Source organism: the organism of the source record quoted next, unplaced genomic scaffold (genome assembly GCF_019419815.1).
Source record: "Pyrus x bretschneideri cultivar Hongxiangsu unplaced genomic scaffold, Pyrus_bretschneideri_v1 Contig23, whole genome shotgun sequence".
Classification (NCBI taxonomy): Eukaryota; Viridiplantae; Streptophyta; class Magnoliopsida; order Rosales; family Rosaceae; genus Pyrus; species Pyrus x bretschneideri.
Window position 1 is genome coordinate 3,733,797 of NW_025999535.1, and position 20,990 is coordinate 3,754,786.

Consider the following 20,990-nt stretch of genomic DNA (forward strand, 5'->3'; position numbering starts at 1 on the left):
TTAGTGTTTAATTTACGAAATAGTGATAGTACTAGTTTACGAATTAGTGATAGTAATAGTGTTCGGTTTAATAAATAGTTAATGTTTAGTTTACGAAATAGTGATAGTATTAGTGTTCAATTTAAGAAATAATCAGTATTCAGTTTACAAAATAGTTAGTATTCAGTTTAAGAAATAGTGATAGCACTAGCGTTTGGTTTAAGAGTTAGTCATTATTTGGTTTGAGAAATAGTTAGTGTTAAGTTCTAAATATAATCAGCGTTCGATTCTAGAAATAATCAATGTTCAGTTGTAAAAATAACTAGTGTTAACATGACATGACACAAACTTAAAAAATTGTTCGAACTAAAGATAAAAATCACTATTTCGAAATTAAAATAAGCATTGTTTATTAAACTGAAAATGAAAATTTTCTTTATTTTTTGTCTTGTAATATTATTACTTAGTTTGTTCCCAAAAAAATTATGAAACAATGGTCAAATAAAAATACAATAAAATAAAAAGTAGAAATTGTAATATTTATGGAGTGAGAGTAAAGTGATATGAGAGCAACTCCAGCGTGGGAGTTTGCTCGGGGGACAAGCCAGGAAAAAGGGCCCAAGAGCCCGCCCTACACACTCTAGCATGGGGAGCCCGAGGGACAGCGGAGGCCCGAGCACCAGACCTGTAAGGAATTGCCAGCTCGCGAGCCCGAAGTGGATATGACGCAGGGCTGACATCATCCAGGCGCTAGCCCAATTTTTTTTTTTTTTTTTGTCAGGCGCATGCACCTGACCCACGCGTGAGGGCGCCTCATCCGACAAGGTTTCAACGCTTGAGGCCCGCTGCACAGTTTCAAAAGTTACCGTTCGGAAGCCACGTGGTTTCCCATGGTCAATGGTTGATATTATTCTCCTTTATAAATAAATAAAAAAAAAAAGAAGAAAAAATAGTTTTAAAATTCAGAAATGTTACCGTTGTGCCACGTGCCACAATCTGGAGTGTTGGAATTCAATTTTTTTAAAATCCAACGATAGAGATTAATTAGTTGAATAAAAAAAATTTAAAAATTGTAAAAAATGAATAAAAATCAGAAAAAAAAAATTGTTTTTACTTTTCTATAAATACCTTCTTAAATTATCTAACTGACACCACAATTTCATATTTTCTTAACTACTTTCAACCACATTCCTATCTTTCTCTCAAAGTTTCAATCCAATTTTTTTCAACAAAATGAATACTGATGCAAGTACAAATTGGACGCTTCTTGAAGATATTGCGTTGTGTACTAGCTCGGTTAAAGTTAATCATAGTTCGCTTACAGGTAATGAGATGCAGTTGTGAGAAATGTGGAGTCTTATTCATACCAATTATCTTAAGAAAATCGGTGGGAAAAGAACCAAAGAATCGATGTCTAGTCGTTATAAATTACTGAGCCAATCGTTTAGTACGTGGAGAGACGCCTTGGCGCAAGCGAGTACTAATATTCGAAGTGGGGAAATTACACGGATCAGGTAACAATATATTATTTATTTGTTTGTACTATACCCAAATTTACATTATAATTATTTGTTTGTATTATTTATTTGTTACCTTTGTTACCTACTTTCATTATAATTATTTCTTATCCCGCATTGTGTATCAACTTCAAACACAAGCTTGGTATGGTGCTAAAACCAAAATAAAAAATAAATCATTCAACTGGTGGGTATGTTAGAATATTGTCAAAGATCGTCCTAAATTAAAAGTTGTGCATGTCAGTCCAGAAGTTTTCATGAACATCACCCCTGTACACTCTACATCTGATCATGCCTCGCATGTTCGTGAAGATGAAGCAGAAGAAGTGCCCAAAATGCCCCCTGAACAAGCGTCAGGATCGATCCGTTATCCAATTAGGCCTCAAGGTAAGAAGGCTTCAAAGAGAAAAGGGAGTGCTTCAAAAAATGATTATGCAAAGTATATGGAAGAACTTGCTCGCCAAGGTGAATTGACTTTGGTGCGGGAAATGGCGAAATTTGAGGCAGATAAGGCTATAGAGGAGGCAAATGCTGCAGCTATTGAGAGAGCATTTCAAGCTAATGAGAGAGAAAGAGAGCTACTTAGGCAAGAAAGGGAACATGTTAGAGAAGAAAGAATGGCTCAACGAGATCGTGACATTATGAACACGCCTTTAAAAGGGAAGTCTCCAAATTCTAAATATTTTTGGAAATCGAAGAAAGCGGAAATAGTGCGAATAAGGCGTGCAAGAGAAGTGAAAGCAAGAGGAGATGGTCCTAGCACAACAAGTGAAGATCATCCTAGCACCACAAATTGGTTAAGTGATGATAAATAGAGTACTTATTGTAATCGGAGCCCATAATTTTCCAATCACTTTGGCTTGTAATTTCTTATTTATTGAATAAAGTACTTTATGTTGTTTCCAATTTATTGATTTTAATACTTTATTTAATTTGGTAATTTATTTATCCTAAGAGAATCTTTATTCAAAAGACACACCAAATAAAATACATAAACATACCAAATAATAAAAAACTCAATAAATGAACTAAAAGAAACACACCAAATAAAATTAAATAAACACACCCAAAAAAAAAAAAACGAACACACTAAATGAACTTAAGTATCTTGAGCTTGTTTCAATTCCCACTGGTGCTCTATCAAATCAATTTGTCGGGCATTGTGTATATATGGCCTTTGAAGTGCAGTATATCGTTGAATGATCAATTCATTGCAACGTCCATCCCTTTCTAATGGCTCATGTTGCACGGGTTCTTTGGTGGCACCATGAGCACAATATATACGTGTTCTTGATGGATCGAAGCGACTCTACATCAAACAATCTGGCAACACCCATGACGATCGTCCAGCGAGCTTGGAGGGTACCAAAACAATGCTCCACATCATTCCTACACCCTTCTTGACAGCTTCCAAAGTGTTTTTTCTTTGCACTTCACGGATGTGGCACTGTTTTGACAAATGTTGACCACTTTGGGTAAATGTCGTCTGCTATGTAGTATGGCCCGTTGTACATACGTCTGTTGATGCAGTACGTGACTTTTGGTGCCTTTCCTTGCAAGACATTGTTGAATATTGGGGATTGGGCAAGGACGTTGAGGTCATTTTGAGCTCCCAGAACCTCAAAAAAAAGCGTGTCAAATCCATGTATCAAAAGATGCCACCGCCTCCAAAATGATACTTTTTGCTCATTTTCTGTCCTCATAAGCGCATTGCCATGCATTTGGACAATTTTTCCACATCCAGTGCATACAATTGATGCTTCCAATCATCCCAGGAAAACCTTGCATCTCGCCCTTCTTCAGAAGCCTTTGCAAGTCCATGTCAGTAGGTTTTTGGAGGTACTCTGCGGTGCAGATAGATTCAATTGCTCTGTAAAACCTCAAGAATTGTTGATTTCCCCATCCTTGTTATCTCATCCACTTGGTCTGCAAATACTTCATATGCAAGCATCCGCAAGGCAACATTAATTTTTTGTTGAGGAATGAGACCCATAGCACTAAAAACATTATTCTTTTGCACAAAGTAAGAATTATGGTTGCAAACAACAATCATGATTTTGTTGAACAAATGTCGTTCCATTCTAAAACGACGTCTAAAGTACGTATCAGGGAATGCACTATTATGGACAAAATAATCGTCCAAGAGTTTTGTACCTCGTCGTTGCATGCTTCTATCAAGGTTTCCAGAACGGCTGGGCATGCAGATCTGACCCACAGCTTGGATGACTCGACGGGAATGTGAGGCTCTGCCCATTCTTGCTTCGTCATCTCTCCTTCGACGCTTATCATCCTCTTCCCTCTCATTTTGGGCCACCTAGATATTGAACATTCCTTCTGATTGGTTAAACAATTCTTCCTCTTGCTGATCAATTTCCCACAACATCCTTGAAGAAGAAGACATTGTAAAAATGAAGCAGAAACTATGAATAATGATAGAGATCTTGAGAAAATTGGTGTGAGATTTGTGAGGATGAATAGTGGATTATATAAGGATTCAGAAAGAATTAGGTTGTAGATAATGTCATGTGGCATGCCATCATTCGTAAAAAATCTGATGGAAATCTATCCTCAAAGATTGTAAACAGATTATGACACATGGCGCGACGTGATTGGTTAATAATCTAATCGGAAATCCATCACCAATAATTGTCTTTTCAGATTTTATGACACGTGGCGCAACGAGAACGATTAAAAATCTTATCCAAAATTACAAATAAAATTATTTTGTATTGTTTTATAATTTTTCGGATAATGACACATGGCGTAACGAGAACGATTAAAAATTTTATCCGAAATTACAAATAAAATTATTTTGTATTATTTTATAAATAAATAAAATATTAATATTTTATTGTCTATTATCAGGGCTATTGAAATGCAACGGTAGAGATGCAAAAGACGGTTATTGTTCACTGGGTGGATAGCATAGTGTATTGCCTGGGGGGTTCCCACGCTAGAACTGCTACGAGAGATGAGAGAAAATTAAAAAAAAAATTGATGTGATGTGAATGGGTGAGATGAGAAGAGAGAGAAATTTGATAGGAATATGTGAAAGAGAGGGGAGAGAGAGGAGCTAATAATGGTGGATGGTCGTAAAAAATAAAAACAGTGGAGGGAGAAAGAGAGAGGGATGGAAAGTATGTGTGGTTAAGTGATGTGACGTGACGTGCGCTTCAGATTTTGTTTTTAAATTTTTATTATTTTTAATTATTATGTTTAACTTTTATCATTTTTTATTAAAACTTAAATCTTTTTATAAAATTTAAGTTATTTTCATTAAATAAAGTTAGTGAATGATTTTTTGTTAATAAAAAGTTAAGAAAAACCTTTTCCAACCAACTGAAAAAAGGGTAAAAAAAAATATAATAAACAATTTAAAAGAGAAAAATAAATAAAAGAGAAAGAATAATAAACAAGTCAAATCATTTCCTTTATATTTTTCACGGAAATAAAAAACGCGTAATATATTCATAAACCGAGTGCTTATTATGATTACTTCTTCGTCCTAGTGAGAGAAAGAAAGAAAGAAAACCCATCTCTCTCTCTCTCTCTCTCTCTCTCTCTCTCTGCAAAACCCTCATTGCGTATTCTGCAATCGACCTTCGAATGGCGAATAGTAATCTTCCCCGACGAATCATCAAGGTTCGCCCTTCAATCTTCTTCTCGATCCCTCTTTTAATTTACCTCTGATCGCTCTGTTTGCGTCCCCTGAAACGAAAATTTAAACTTTTAATTGCCTTTTTTTGTGTGGTAATTTCATCGAATATTTTCTGTGATTTGTGCCTGAAAAGATTCGATCTTCATGATTTTTGTATTGAGTTTCGTAGCGACGAAATGGGCATTAGGGTTTTGTCGGTTTGATTTTTGGGTAATTTTTTAACAATTTTTGCTTTTTTGTATTTGATCCCGAAGGAAACTCAACGTCTGCTCAGTGAACCTGGTAAGTGATTCACCTTTTCCCCATGATTATTTGGAGCTTGAATTTGAAATTATGCTTAAAATTCGTTTGATTTGTCTACAAGTTTGTTTCATAAAGAAATTCACAACGAATGAGAGTTTGATAGTTGTTTTTAGGCTTTAGTATAATATAAATATGCTAATTTTGTTGGGGTTTTATTTGTAAAGGGTTTTATGCGGTTTACTTATTACTTTATACTGTGATTTGTGGTTTCAGCACCGGGGATTAGTGCTTCACCGTCAGAAGAGAATATGCGATACTTCAATGTGATGATCCTTGGCCCAACACAATCTCCTTATGAAGGTATATATAACTGGACTGAATGCTTTGTGGAATACGTTATCTACGAAATCTATACCTGGTTGGTTATTATTGTTTGAAATCTTTTACTTGTTTGAGGAAATTTCAGAGAAGGGATATTTTATTGTTTGAAATTCCTTTTATTTTATGCACATAAATTCTTAAGTTTGAGCTATACGTTGGGAGTACAAGCTTGATAGAACTCTGCTTGTGGGAATGATGACTTATTGTGTCTGCATTGTTGGATGTATGTGTTTGTGTTGTTTTATGTGAAGATGAGCTGAACAAATTAAGGATGTTGTTGTTTGTCAGAGTATTTCTGAGGAATAATTAGGAGGCTGGATCGTTTTGTTGAGCCATATAGGGGTTAGCGAAGGTTGTCTATCTTTGAGATCTGTCTTTAGTCTTGGGTACAAAAAGCGCATCCTGTCCATTTCAGTAATTTAATGTAGCAATGGAGTGCTCTGGGATTACTTTGTGTTGGTATCTCCCTTGCATTTCTAATGGAAGTATATGTATGAAGTGAACTATCGGTGGATGCATGCAGCTAGACCATGTCATGGAGCTAGTAGAGATTTTTGCAATATTCCGAAGGACTCAGCACAACAAACAGGAATGCTTTGGATTCAGTTGCAATGGATGGCTAGGGAGAGATCATGCTACTCAGAAAGGCAGGCTAATTGAGATGATTTAGCAATCAGCCCTATAATTGGGGAAAGTTATATCTCACCTGGACAAATTTGTATGTCGTTCATACGGTGGGAAAGTGTAGTCCATATATGTACCGCCTGTCTATCTCATATATGTTCGTTGGCCTGTTAGAGGGGCATAGCATTGACGGCACACAACAGAGTGTCAAGTACAATAAACCAAGCTAGATTATTGATCATAGCCTTTCTAGCCATTCACTACTCCGCTATTTTACATCTGTGTGGAGTGGCAGTCCACTTTGCTTTGCTTTGAGCTTGAGAGAAATGATAGTAGCTTATTTGTTCTTATATGTTGTTATATTGGCCACTTGGTTACTACATATTATGTTCTTAGTCAGAAACATAAATATCAGATGTCAGTTTCAGAAATGTAATATGGGTTAACATGGCTCCTTTTTCTTGTTACTCCTTTGCTTTCTTTTCCATCACTCACCGTCGTAATTTGTAGATTTAACATGATATGTTTCATTTCTATTTAGGAGGAGTTTTCAAGTTGGAACTCTTTTTGCCTGAAGAATACCCAATGGCTGCTCCAAAGGTACTTTGATTTGAAGTCAGTATAACACAATCCCAAACAGCTCAAAGATTGACGGAGAGTATGAAATGAAACATTGCCGTGTATAGGAGCGCTTTTAATTCTTGATTCAGATGTCTGGAGTTATACAGTTATTTGATAAATGGGTTTTATCTTCACAATTCTTGTTCCTCGTTTGTGATAGATTTCATCACAGTTTTGTTTTATTTGTATGATTCTCTTGTCGTGCAATTTGATGGGATTTAATGGTGTTCCATGCTTTTTTCAGTTATGTGTGGTTTTTGCCCACAATGGCTGTAGTGTGTTTTGAGAACTGTTCTGAAACAGGGTAGTCTTTTAAAGCAGATATTGTTTTTACTAAGGAGAAATTAATGTTTGGTATGTGTATATATAATGCATATGGGGTGGATCTTTAGGATCTCAGAGGGCAATTCTTAAAGTTGCAAAAGATAAGGGAGTTAAATAACTGAAGTTATTTGGATTTTAGGAATAAATATTATCTTTTATATTACACTTTTTTTAACGAATGTGATTCTTATCGTTGATAATTTATGATAGAAATTTCCGTAGGTTAATAGTTGTACTTGGTTTTTCTTAGATAAAAAAAACTATTCTAAGAACAGTCTATACATATTTTCACCTTTACTAGCAAATGTTGTCAATTGTAGCATGCTCACATAGGTGGAATTTTCGTAGTGTGCAGTTGAATAATTAGCTGGCCTTTCCACAGAATGCCAACATGGTACACGAAACTGTTAAAGACTTCCTAAGGCAGCTGGGTTGTCATTGTTTATTAATTTTGCGAATGTGTCAGGACATGGTTTTGGTCCTGCAGTTTAAGGCTCCACTTTTTCTGCATTAAGCATGCCCCCAGGCATTTTAACATTCCTTACGTATGTGTATCAAGTAATCATTTGCTTTTCCGTTGTACCAGGTTCGATTTCTCACCAAAATTTATCATCCTAACATTGACAAGGTAGGCTGTGGTGTGCATATGGTTTTTTTTTTCCTTCCTTTCACTTTCAAAGGTTCCCCAAATAATTTAATGCCTTTCATGCACGGCTTTGTTAATCAGCTAGGAAGGATATGTCTTGATATATTGAAAGACAAGTGGAGTCCTGCTCTCCAGATCCGAACTGTACTTTTGAGGTATATGCTTTCATATTGTCTTTGTAATATGCTATACCTGTTCTGTGATCAAAACAAAACAAAACATCAGTGTAGATCACTGGTTAAAATATCACAATAAATTATGTGTTCCATAACAGAATAAATTTTGGCATGGTTCATACGCCTGTAACGTGGAGTTTGTGCAGCTGCTATTCCATTTCTACTGCATTATTCTTATACAGGCACTGCATAATTTGGGAAATGTTTTAATGTGATGTATTGTTCTATCCTTTCAAGTAAAATTGAAACTGAATTATTGGCAATGTTGCTATCATTTTCTTCTAGTATTCAGGCACTGTTGAGTGCCCCAAACCCCGACGACCCGCTCTCAGAGAACATTGCAAAGCATTGGAAATCAAATGAGGCTGAAGCTGTTGAAACAGGTGTGTTTCTTATTATTGGTTTTCCCCAGCTTACATATTACTCGAATATCACTTAAAAAGCGTCGAAGCTAATGCGTTCTTCCTTGATCCATCCCCGCAGCCAAGGAATGGACCCGTTTATATGCAAGCGGTGTGTAATGACATGGTGAAACTTTATCCTTCCCTAAAATAACATTAATGCAATGTACGCTATTCGCTGTCATTTTTAAATTGAAAATTCGGAAGAATTGATGTTTGAAATATTGGAAGTTTAATGTTCACAAGCTACCATTTGTTGCCTGAAACTTGTTCCATCTCTTTCGGAAGCTCGTCTGTGAACTTGTATGACCAAGGATCAAGGTATTTTCTTTCTCCACTCTCAAACGACGGCTGTGGGGTTTATTATAGGCACTTCAAAATATGGATTTCTGGCAATGAATATTGTGAATAATTATTTACTAATTTTCTTTTTCGTTTTGCTGTGTTTTGAAGAATTGTATTCCCCGTTAGTGATGACAATTTTTCGTTAAATTGTATTTGGTTGCTTGGATTAGTTTGGATTGGATTGAATATTGAACAACTCGTAAATTTCAACGTACGTTTGAACAAATAAGAAAACAAATGAAAATGGTTTGAAAATTTTGAGTTTTAACGATAAGGACAAAATAAAGGATAAAGTGAACGGTACCAAGATTGATTTTTTAATGTAAAAAAATGGTTTTTAGTTGAAGTGAACTGTAGTGGAAGTTTTTTAGTTAAAGTTTTGTCGATTAATTTGTTGGTAACGTGTACTCGATCTTGCAAGTGCGTAAGAAGCTAGAAAGGGTGAAAAAGCGTTACACCTGTTTCAACATGGATTCATGTTGGGTCTGGATGTAACGGATTCCATGGGCTGATGCCTTGTGCACGCTTTGTACCGCTTTGAGTTCCGCCCTCCATCATACCAGAAAAGAGAACAAAAGAGTTAACTTAGCTCTTCCATGGGGGAGGAGGTCTTCTTCAATTCACTTCATGGTTGATTTACGAAAATTAGACTTATACCGTTAGTATTATAAATCACTTTCTAAAGATTATCTTTGTAAGGAATCATTAAAATACGAGATTGTTTAATCATCAAATTATATAGAAATAGATGGACTTATTCGGTTAAACTAAAATTATATATCTATTTACTACAATTGCTTGAATAAATAATCTTAATTTTAATTATTTTTTTATAAATAAAATCTTTACATATTGGTTTATAATATAAATAATTCTTATTATAAATACAAAATTCTATAAATCGGTTACAAAAGAAACTCAGTAAGAACTCCTCTTCAATCTTAAGTAGTGAAGCTCCTCTCGTATCCAAAACATGAAAACACCATAAAACGGCATGGTTTTCAAGAATATTACAAATATATACTAATCAACTAACTTGAAATACAAGTAATCTAAGTCACATATTTTACAAGACATAGCCCAACAGAATCCTAAACGGATTTTCCTATGCTTGATACTGAATAAGGATCTTCTTTGAATTTTCTTTGTAAGAATTCCAAGAATCCTCTAATTATGTTCATTCATTGTACATCATGTGGTTATTTTAATTTTTATATTTAAAAATGAACATAAATGGCATATGACGAAAACTAACTATACAATTTATGATAAACGAACACAATTAAAAGATCATTTTGATCCACAGAAAGAGAATCCTCCTTCCTTGATACTTTCACGGCTGCCCTTTTTACAGCCCCACAATGTAGGACAGAGACACGTCACGCGTAGGGTACCTACCCCACAAACAAATAGCCATACAATGTACGAACCATCCATCCGTCCTTCAGTTCAGTGTTTCACTTTGGATCCCTCTCTCTCTCTTCTGCCACATCCCCGTTCACTGTGCAGCCCCACGCGCCTCTCCCAACTTTGTTCTTGTTTTTGTTTTTCGTGTTTTGTTTTCAGTGTTCTCGTTAGTTTTTTAAAAGTACAACATTTTACTTTTAAGGCATTATTTTTCTCTACAAATATTGTAGTTCAAACCATTATATTTTTTTTTGTTATTTCGTACTACGGTCTAATTATATTACTCTTTATTTGTAAATGAGAAGTTTTAAATTCGATTTTCATCAAAAATGAATTTAAACCACATTATTGTTAGCTTATTGTGAAGTTAAGTCCATTTCCATTTTTTCTTAATGTAGAAAATATTGTTTGTTTAAATTATTTTTTATATATTTTTTTAAAAATTATCTCTAAAAACTTTGGTTCGATTTAGAAACTGTCCGGAACAAAAAAGTTGAAATTTAATAATGGAAAACATTATTTATACTATGACTTTAGTTTATTTCACACATAAATGATTACAAAATCTGTAAACCAAATGTATATTGAAAATGATCCAAAAGATGATCTAAAAAAAAAATGCTTCAAATTATAATATTTATACAGTAAAACGATGACCATTGTCATAAAATGAGAAATGACTCGACATATATAAGAAGTCAAATATTATCTAAACTTCTCTTTGAAAATTAGATATTTTTTTTTATTTGTACAAATACTTCAGTTTAGCTATGCTTTCTATAATCAATTTTAATCTCATTTTGCTAACTCAAAAGTTGACACTTATTTTCTGAAACGCTTCATTTCTTTCTCTTTTTTTATGATAAAGATTTAATTTAATTTATCAAAAAAAAATCCCTAATAATAATTTATGAGCCCGTCAGCAAAGTGGTCAGCCGGCCGTTTGACCGCTGGTGACGCACCGACCGGGGAGTTTCAGAGTTTTGACGGTTGAATTTATAAATGCAAATCACCACCTACTCACTTGTCTTGTTTTATTTAACTCTTATTATTTCGATACGACCGAATCAATAGTGTTCCTGTCACACATGTCCCTCTCCTCACTTATAATTCTTTCTTCTTCTTAATTTTCTTACAAAATTCAAGATAATATTATCAAACAAAAAATTATTCTAATGTAACCATGTAAGTGACATAAAACAAATCTGGTAATACTTTTTTGGCTTATTAATTGTTATTTAGTTTCAGTTTGTCTATTGAAATTGATTTTGTGTTTCTGAAGCCGACATTTTTAACTCTTTTGCCACACTATTCCATTAAAGAACGGTTTAATTCAAGGATGTTTTAGACTTTTTACACATCTGTTTATCTCTGATTTACACTATAAACCAATCTTAACTCCCTTTTTGACAACTGTAATTCAAATCTCATGAGTTAGAACCTTTCAAAAAATAATAACTCAATCAACAGAAAAACCCCATGAGCATTTTTGCTCACCACAAAAAACTCTAACTCTGGTGTATGCTCACCATACATCTAATTATTTATCATGTGTTATTTCATCTAACCTTGGTTAATTTTTTTTCCAAAATTAAGAAGGTAACATTTAATGTGAAAGTAACTAGAATTAAGTTAAAAAACACGTGATAAATGACTAGATATATGCTCGTTTATAATAAGCATACACCATAATTTCTGATGGTGGGCAAAAACGATTCTAATAATAATAAGGGCAAGTTGTAATTTGCCACTGAATGTAAAGACAGAGTCGCTCCTAATCACAATCAGTGCCTCACAAGACATAATTATCAATCAAATCTTGTTTAGAAAGTAAAGTTAAAAGGGCATTAGGCCTACTTAGTGCGGTGGTCGCCGTCAGCGCCAGCCACCCTACCGCCCACGCACACATTTGATATTAGCACCCACCACTAGGTGAACCTTTTGGACTTTATAATTAGAATGAGTAATGTTATTCATACCATGTTTTGATACCATATTTTTATAGCACTTTAGGTAACATTTGATATGAATAGTCATATCATTTGAATTAATTAGATTTTTAAATTTAGTTCATTATTTAATAAACTAATAATTAGGAAAAACTAGTTAATTAAATAATGATTGTGGTATACGAAGTCTTTCTCCTTCATTTCCTTGAGTTTTGCAAATTTTTCAAATGATTTGACTGTCCACATCAGATGTCATTTAAGGTGGTATAAAAATATGGTATGAATAGCATTACTCGAATTAGACTGATGAGTTAGGTACTTAGGTGTGTGTATTGAGTAGTATTGGTTTTTTATTATTTTTTCACCAAAAACTGCTTTACTTTAAAGTTAAGTAGCAACAAAGTGTTTGGTAAAAATAAAATATACTACCTATTTTAAAAGTAATGGCTTTCAAATAGCAGTTTTTAAAAGTAGCCTATAAGTTGCTTTTAAAAGCTGCTTTAATAAAAAGTGGAGTTGAGTCTTTAGAATATTTTTAATTCATGTAATAAGCTCATTAACTTTAAACAATGACATTATTATCCTTTTAGACTCTACTTTTTATATGTACAACACTTTAAAAATATAGTTTATCAAACACTCATCTGTTTTATTTTGCAGCTAATTATTCTTAAAGCACATCATAAACAATTTATTAAAAAAACACAACAATCCAAAACTAGCTCTTAATTCATCGTCATTGTACAATGATGTTTTTAATCGATGATGTAATGCGATGTATGATATTTTTATATGTAACATTATATTAATGAATTCATATGTCACGTGATAATAAACATGCTATGTATGATTTTTTTTTTTTCCTTCTATTTAACAATATGTTATTTTTAAATTCAAATATCACATGACGGTAAATGTAAGTTGTTTCTAAGATGGAGATAGTAGCAGCAGCAGCAACCGACATCCACATGTCACGCACAGCATTGTGGCAGTGGGTGCCCCTCCTCACTTTGCATCCCATTTAATTTTATGTCTTAATACAACCAATTAGTGGTTGGCAAAAAAAAGGACAAAGATAAGAATCCAACAATGCCCTTCACAGCATATTTGGTTATGCCAAAACAAAGTACATGGCATTTTGCACTTCAATTTGAATTACACTTTCTTATAAATTAAAGTAGTTTAAGATACTGCATTGTTGCATTTTACATAAAGGCAAATGGATAACACTAAAAAACTAAGCGTGTACACCATGTGTGAGATGTTAACACTAACAACGTAGTACATGCTTTTTTTTGTTGAATACAACGATATATTTACAATAACAAGAAATTTGAATTAAGCAACAAACATGGCCAGTCATAATGATTTAGCGTTAAACTCACTATTCACGAAAGTCGAATATAAGATCTCTCAATCACAAATGAAGAAAAATACAACAATTAATAGATTGCTAAATATTAACACAAAACAAAAACAAATTCATAACATTGCATGACAGAATAACGGGACGATCATAGCTAAAAATGACCGTTGATGGCATGTTGTTGCTACTTTTGTGTGCGAAATTTCTGCACTAAAGGAGTGGAATCAAGTTGAAGAAGAAAAGGGTATTGAATTGAATAGCTTCAAACTTTCAACCACCATGTCCATCCATCTTAATAAGAAAACCAACCTTCATTAAACCCCACATTTACTTTATCCCTATCGCTACAAAGTCAACAATTCCCATTTGGGAAAACCCCCCAATAAACTAATCCGACCAAATCGGTCACCACACATACTCACAACGCGGTTACTTAATGCTCTCTGCCAAATTAATTCCGTCTAAATTTCTATGATTTTTCGGAGTATATGTTAAAGAGTTTTTCACCGATTGGGCTTTGATAAAAAATTTCAAAATATAAGATGTTTCGAAGCACCGTAACATTTTTAGAATACAGATCTCACCTAACCGCGTTTTGTTGCCAGCTAGTCAGGACTAGCATTAAGGCTAATATCCCTTCAATTCTTGAATTTTGCTAATTAACACCAGCATGTGTGCATCCCTAGATTGTTGACAAAATAAACTAGAGGCATATGAGGTAAGAGCGTGCTTAGAGGTGCCTCTGGAAAATCTAAAAGCGTTTTTCCATCGCTACAAGCGCTTCTGACTACACTTTTCCCAAAAATAAAACATAAATGTACTAGGTCATAAAGGCGCGTTTTGGAGAAGCACATCCAAATTCAATGTAATTCCATAAAAGCACTTGTAGCAGAGACACTTGTGAGCGGAACATGCACATTAACTCAAGGAATGATTGAATCATTTCAGATGCAGATTCAAGGTGAGAGAACATGATACAGAATTGAACCAATGTAGAGTGAGAAACAAGAAGAGAAAAGTAGAAATTTTTATTGTTAAATAATTGGTTTGAGAAGGAAACAACAATAACAGCATATCCACCATTCATTCACAAACCCAGTAAGCACCCACCACACATCTCAATCTTCCTCATGACTTCCATTCTTTTTTTGTATATATCATCACATATATACATGTACAGATGATCCTCTTCTACATCCAGCCACCCATCTCTCTCTCCTCTCCCTCCTCTCCCTCTCTCTCCATACCTATCCACCTCTCTCCCTCTCTCTCACCGACTTTCGTTCCTCTATCCCTCTCAAATAAAACTAAAAGCAAATTTAACGATTGTACAGAGTTTCTTTTTTTTTTTTTCTTGGAAGTGAGGATCCAGGAACCAGGCCGGGCTACATCGTAATGAAAAATGCAAAAAGTTGGAAGATATTCCAAACCAAAATGGGAGAGAAAGAGGGCATAGGAGAGAGGAGGAACAAAGTGGAGCCAGAGAGCAATGAGGAATGAATGAATAAATGAAAACTGAACAAGGAACTAAGCTACCTCTCTGGGATCCACTGGCATTGGCTGCTAATGAGATTATTTGGTGATTCCGATAATGTAACAGGTATCTGGTAATCCTTATGTGATTAGAGGAGGAACGGAACGGAAGGGGAGTTCCTAACAAACTGGGGTGCCGGGCAGCAACAGGAAAAACTCAAAAATATGGCTGAGAAGCAGAATTACAGTACAGTCCTGAGTTCTAAAAGCTATAATGCCTGACCGAGTGTTCCAACATATCGCGACTGGGGCGCACCATTTCCTTCACTCGGCTCCCATTTTTGTAAATCTTGAATGTTGGTACAATCCTCACATTTTCGCTGTTTGCAACTGCCGCGTTTTCTTCAATGTCAACCTATGATCCATGACCGTAATAAGTATAAAAAAAAATTGTTCTCTTAAAAGTACTTTAAGTAGCAATCACAGGTGCATGCAAACTTCAGTCAAACTAGCATATGATAAACATCAATCAGCAACTTTACCTTGAGGAAATTTATGGATGGGTAGCGACCACAAAGCGTGTCCAGAAAAGGTGATATTTGCTTGCATTGCAAATCAGAGGCGGCTTTGAAATGGACCACGGAGACACCTGTAAATGCAAATTTTTAGGCACTTGTGCAATGACGGAGGTGTAGAAATTATAAGGTGACAGAAGCATAGATGGGAAGGCCTACCTGGTAAAGATATCACAGCTCTGAACTGCTCAAGACCTAATATTTCTTCCACTTCACCGCCAAACTTCAAATTAGAAACTTCTTCCTCACGGGATTTTTTTAATGCAATTTGAGCATGAAACAAAGATTCAGCAACTTCATTGTCATCAGGGAGCAACCTTCTCAAGACCTCATAATCTTTTGAAGCCTCTATCCATCTTTCTAGCTGCAATACACAAAAAACTAACAGACTAAATTGCAGTCTCTTAAAAGAAAAATTTACGAACGGAAAGAAACGAAAATGAAGAGATTTAGACATGCATTTACCTTTCTGTTTGAGGCAGCCCTTCGGAGAAGGGCTTTTGTGTAATTATGTTTAATACGTAGGGCCTGGTTGCAGTCTTCAATGGATCGCTCCCACATCCCAAGTTTAAACCAACAAGCCGCTCTGTTGCAATAGAGAACAGAGTTTGAAGGATCAACCCTTAGACCTTCTCCATATGCTGCGCAAGCTTCTGTGAACCTTTCGGACTTGAAGAGATCATTGCCACGGGCACGAGCTCTCATAACCAAGCGCACATTACTTAGCAGCACTGCAGCTTCAATGTTTCGGGAATCAATCTGTCCTGCTTTCTCAGCAGCAGTAACTGCATTCTCAAACCTGCAACACATCCATCATCTATTCTCACTCTCCACAAAACCCTTAACCATAGTATTTCGGATGAAGCCTAAATTGTTTGAACTCACCTTCCAAATGCCAATTCAATTTGGGCCAAGACAAAGTTAGTGTAAGCTTCAGAAAGCATCCCAAAGAACTTAGATTGTGAAAGGTCGGAATGAGTGTCTAATCTAGGTGTATTCAATACGACTGATTCGGCGTCATCAACTTGGTGGAGCTTCAGAAGCGCTTCCGCTCTACACATATAGAGCTGTAAATTCAATTTGAACAAGTTCAGCATTTTGATTATCTTTTCACTAAATCAAATAATACAAATCCACGTATACAAAACTTTAAAAAACTCGGGAATCGATATTTACCTGAGGAGAAGAGTCAGCTCCAGAAGCAATAGTAGAATCGCATTCCCTCAATACACTTCTCCAATCTCCTACACGACGGGAATCTGTACATCTTTTTAGATGCTTCTCTACTGCCTGCAATTTCTGTAACTCAGCTGGATCTGGCTGCAGCCCGGGAAAACAAAGGTGTCTCCGGGCATTCTCGACCTGCCCTAACCTGCAATAAATAGGATTAAGTCAAGTACATTTCCTGCTACATTAAGCTGGAGAGATACATCGAAATTCAGTCCACCTACAGTTCTATAAACCAGCAAAGGCTGGATTCTAAGAATGTAAAACAACACGAACCCAGAAAGTTTGAAAGTCCACACAAAAACTCTAAGAAGGTTCCAAGAAGCTTTAGATATCGAGGAGTTAGCAAACTGCAATACAACTATTCACACTTGCCCAATTCAACCAAATACTAGATCGAATCATGAAGTAAACGCAACATACAAGAAGGTAGTAAAAGCAAACAAGAAAACACAGAAGAACCATTCAATGAATCCGAATCAAAAGGGCAAACCGCAGCAGATCCCAAGACCAAGCAAGTAGGCATTATCAACAATGTTGACCAACTAATTAACAAGATAAACTCTAACCAATTCGCTAATCACATCAGCTTCAGAAAAAAATAACTGAGCTTTACTGCTTTACATCCCAATAACTCACCTAAGAAACAAAGACCCCAAACGCTGGTGAGCTCTGCCATAACTGGGATCCAACCTCACCGCCTCCTCACATTCCCTCACCGCCTCAGTAAGCCGTCCTAGACCCGTTAATGCTGCCGCCCGGTTACTCCGGTAGGCAGCATTGGCCGGAGACAATGCAATCGCCCGATCGTACAAGCTCAAAGCCTCTGCGAAATGGCCTCTTCTGTACTGCTCATTCCCAGCTCTCTTCACCTCCTCAGGATCCACATTCACCATTGTTCTCTTCAACAAGTCTCCGCTGCCGCCGGTACCCCTCGAACTCACGGCGCTCGCCCTCAGGGAACTCGCCGCCTCACTGCCTGCCGCCTTTAGCAGCCTGACCGCCCCGCATTATGCTCCCATGACCATAATTCCCCGTACCCGAACCCAAAACGTCGGTTCTGGAGCTCCGGTTCGGGACCATACCCGTTTTTAAGAATTTCCCAGATGGGCATATGTTCCCCGTGGGCAAAACACTGGGCGGCGGAGAGCTCACGGAGCTCTGACCCGAGTATATAAGCGGGTGGGTGGAACCCGTTGTATGACCCGGTTTGAAACTGCGGGTGTTTCCAGCGGATCGGGCGCTATCTGCGGCGGTGGGACTGCTCTCGCTAGAGCCGGATAGCTCGCCGGAGTGGTTGTTGGGGGCTGAATCGGCCCTTCTGGCAACTGGGTTGGGCCCATTTCGGCCGGAAACCGATCCGGATGAGCTGGAGCTACTGCTTGTAGCAGTGGCGATGCCACCGCTCTGGCGAGTCCGAAGAGGCGAAACGGGCGAACCTAGATCGAGTTCTCGGAAATCGGGCTTGTTGGCTTCGCAACTCAGCGAGTCACGGAATCGATCGTTAAGCGAGTCTAGGCCGAGCTGCTCCGAAATGGGCTTCCCGGAATGCGACATTTCCGAAAACAACAGCAAAGCTCCTATCTTTTTTCCGATTTTCTCTCTCTCAATCTGTAAATTTCTATTCTTTCTTTCTGGGCTGTCGTCTTCCTCAGCAATGTGTGGCAGTGAAGCTGTTCCGATAAGAAGAACGATGACTGCTGGCAGATACAGACGCAGAAAACCCCAGAAGCAGCAGAAGGAGAAGAAGAGATTCTGATGAAGACATTAAGGGGTAGAGAGAGAGAGAGAGAGAGAGAGAGAGAGAGAAAGAGGGGGGAAAGAGAAGCCGAGATGGGGATCTCGTGATATGAAAGAAGGAAGCAAAGAATGAATGCGAAGTCCTCTTTTAGAAAACGAGAGGGAGGAGAGAGAAGGAGAGACAGAGAAAGGAGAGAAGTTTTTTATTGCTTGTTTTTTCTTTCTTCCCTTTTACCTGCTCCTTCACGAGACAGGCTTTTGAGGTTTCTCTCCTTTTCTCCTCTTGTTGTAATTTTATTCTATTTTTCCTTTTTCTTTTCTCAATCTATAACTCTTAAAAAATTTTTTTATCGAGCGTGGTAATGTTCATAATTCTATTTATTATTATTAAAAGAGTATAAATTTTGATATTTATGTTTGTTCATTACATAAATTTTAAAATTTAAACTCATTAAACAATGATTATTACAATGTTAGCATCACAGAATGGTAAATAAAAATATTCCCGAAAACAATCGCAAAGAATGGTGACACCTAGCATATTATTGGGGGTCCTCTTTTTCATTACCTTTACTTTCGTTTTCTCTTTTGTGAATGAATTGATTGACTTTCATATTGGTTAGGGCTAATTATGTGCTATTTATACTCGTGCATAATTTGCTTTAAGGCATGAAATTAAAAAGTGACAACGTATCCTAAGAAAGTGCCAGCTTATACACCAATTTATTTTTCTTTAAGAAATGATTTACAAAACCGAGATTTATTTAATTAACTAGCTCTTAATTTAATCGTATATCTCTGTATAATGTTGAAGGGGTGTAATAAATGACAAGTGTAATAAGCATAGAGTAAGGTGCACAAATTACATCAAGGCTTTGTCTAACTTTCATGCTAGTACATTGCATCTATTTTTTGGTTGTTGCCTTGTAGTTTTAAAATTGTAGGGCATAAATGTTTTCTAATTCACAGATTTCGAAATTTAACCTCATCCAATAGTGACACAGTGATATATAGGGCGGTGAGTATCACCATCACTTAAGTGTAGTGAGTAAAAATATTCATTTCTTATGTATGATACTCTTATGTGAACTTCTAAAAGATTTTTTTTAATTTATTTTAATTTGATTATGATAAAGAACATTATTGATAATGTCATATTCGGGATGTGATGCATAAAATGTTGTAAAATGTAATTTCACAAAATAAAGTACAACATATAAGTGAGTGATTCTATTTGTAACGTAAATTAGGTTTTTTGTGAAGAAATATTCACAAATTATGTGATGTTATGTTAATTCAAGTTGAAGACAATATTGATTTTAGACCAATTAGTATTTAGTAGTGAGCTGCTGGTTTATCTCTACTTGATTTTGATATGGTATCAAAGCAGGGTTAAACCCCAAACATGTGCTACCAAGTGGTTAAATGCAAGTTAGACTAATTAGTAGTGAGCCGATTATTTGTTTTTCTAAAATCTTAATGTGATATCAATCTATTAAAGCATGCTAATTGTTTTATACGACGGCCAACTCATTCAAATAGTTGATAGAATGTTTGATGTTGGGTCAATCAAATCCCTAAATAGTAAATATATTGGGCGAGCAAGTGATTAAGTGCAAGTTGAAAACATTATAGTGTTAGAAACTTAGAACCAATTAGTAGCAGATTATTGGTCCGTCTTTAAAAAATCTTGACACTAATGATATTAATATTCAATGTAACCATGCACATAGTTGGTTAGTTATGAATTATTATTACATATAGTAAACGTAGTCAATCATGATGTAATATTATATATGTATCAATCTCTTGTAGACGATAAAGAAAGAATAAAAAAATAATAATTAAAAATAACTTACAGGAAATAAATTTGCTGTTATTAACTTTTGTCTAATAATACATTATTATTTATAATTTCATTTTGTATGATATTATATTTTTTGATTGAAATTTATAAGACGAAAATTCGATTCATGTAAGGTGGTCCGATCAGCATGGTATTGCTACTTATCTTAGATTCTTGTACCGTCCAGATTTTTTACTTTCTTACGCAAGCCGGAGAGGCAACACAACAGAAGATTACTGACTGCTCAAAAGTCCGAAACTACCCTCCGCCACTCTCACTTATTTCACATTTTTACCCTTTAATGTTGGGCTGCCACCTGGCTGCCTATTTTTTACCCTCTTGGATAAGCCCGAGAGAAAAACACAGTTAAAATAGGGGATAACGGCGAAGCAAGGGCATTATGGAGAACAAGCGATGGATATAGGGGTGTTTAAGTAATTTTGGGAGGGTCTGGACAGAGGTAGCTGGCCATGTGCAGGAGAGAGTGGCGTG

General features: G+C 35.9%; 2 protein-coding genes across 2 annotated transcripts; one reads left to right on the forward strand and one right to left on the reverse strand.

Moving 5' to 3' along the window:
• The first annotated feature begins 4,974 nt into the window (after nt 1-4,974).
• LOC103926894 (ubiquitin-conjugating enzyme E2 36) lies at nt 4,975-8,836 on the forward strand. Its single transcript, XM_009335775.3, has 8 exons — nt 4,975-5,138; nt 5,409-5,436; nt 5,671-5,757; nt 6,944-7,002; nt 7,934-7,975; nt 8,075-8,148; nt 8,455-8,552; nt 8,653-8,836. The coding sequence occupies exons 1-8, from the start codon at nt 5,103-5,105 to the stop codon at nt 8,688-8,690; spliced, it is 462 nt and encodes a 153-aa protein (XP_009334050.1). The 5' UTR covers nt 4,975-5,102; the 3' UTR covers nt 8,691-8,836.
• Nucleotides 8,837-14,648: 5,812 nt separating this feature from the next.
• LOC103927927 (TPR repeat-containing thioredoxin TTL1) lies at nt 14,649-18,888 on the reverse strand. The gene is given in 8 exon segments (XM_009336904.3): nt 14,649-15,525; nt 15,653-15,759; nt 15,845-16,049; nt 16,151-16,484; nt 16,571-16,752; nt 16,862-17,057; nt 17,552-17,892; nt 17,894-18,888. Coding segments are annotated over 8 exon segments (2,094 nt in total). The 5' UTR covers nt 18,470-18,888; the 3' UTR covers nt 14,649-15,372.
• Between the last annotated feature and the right edge of the window lie 2,102 nt (nt 18,889-20,990).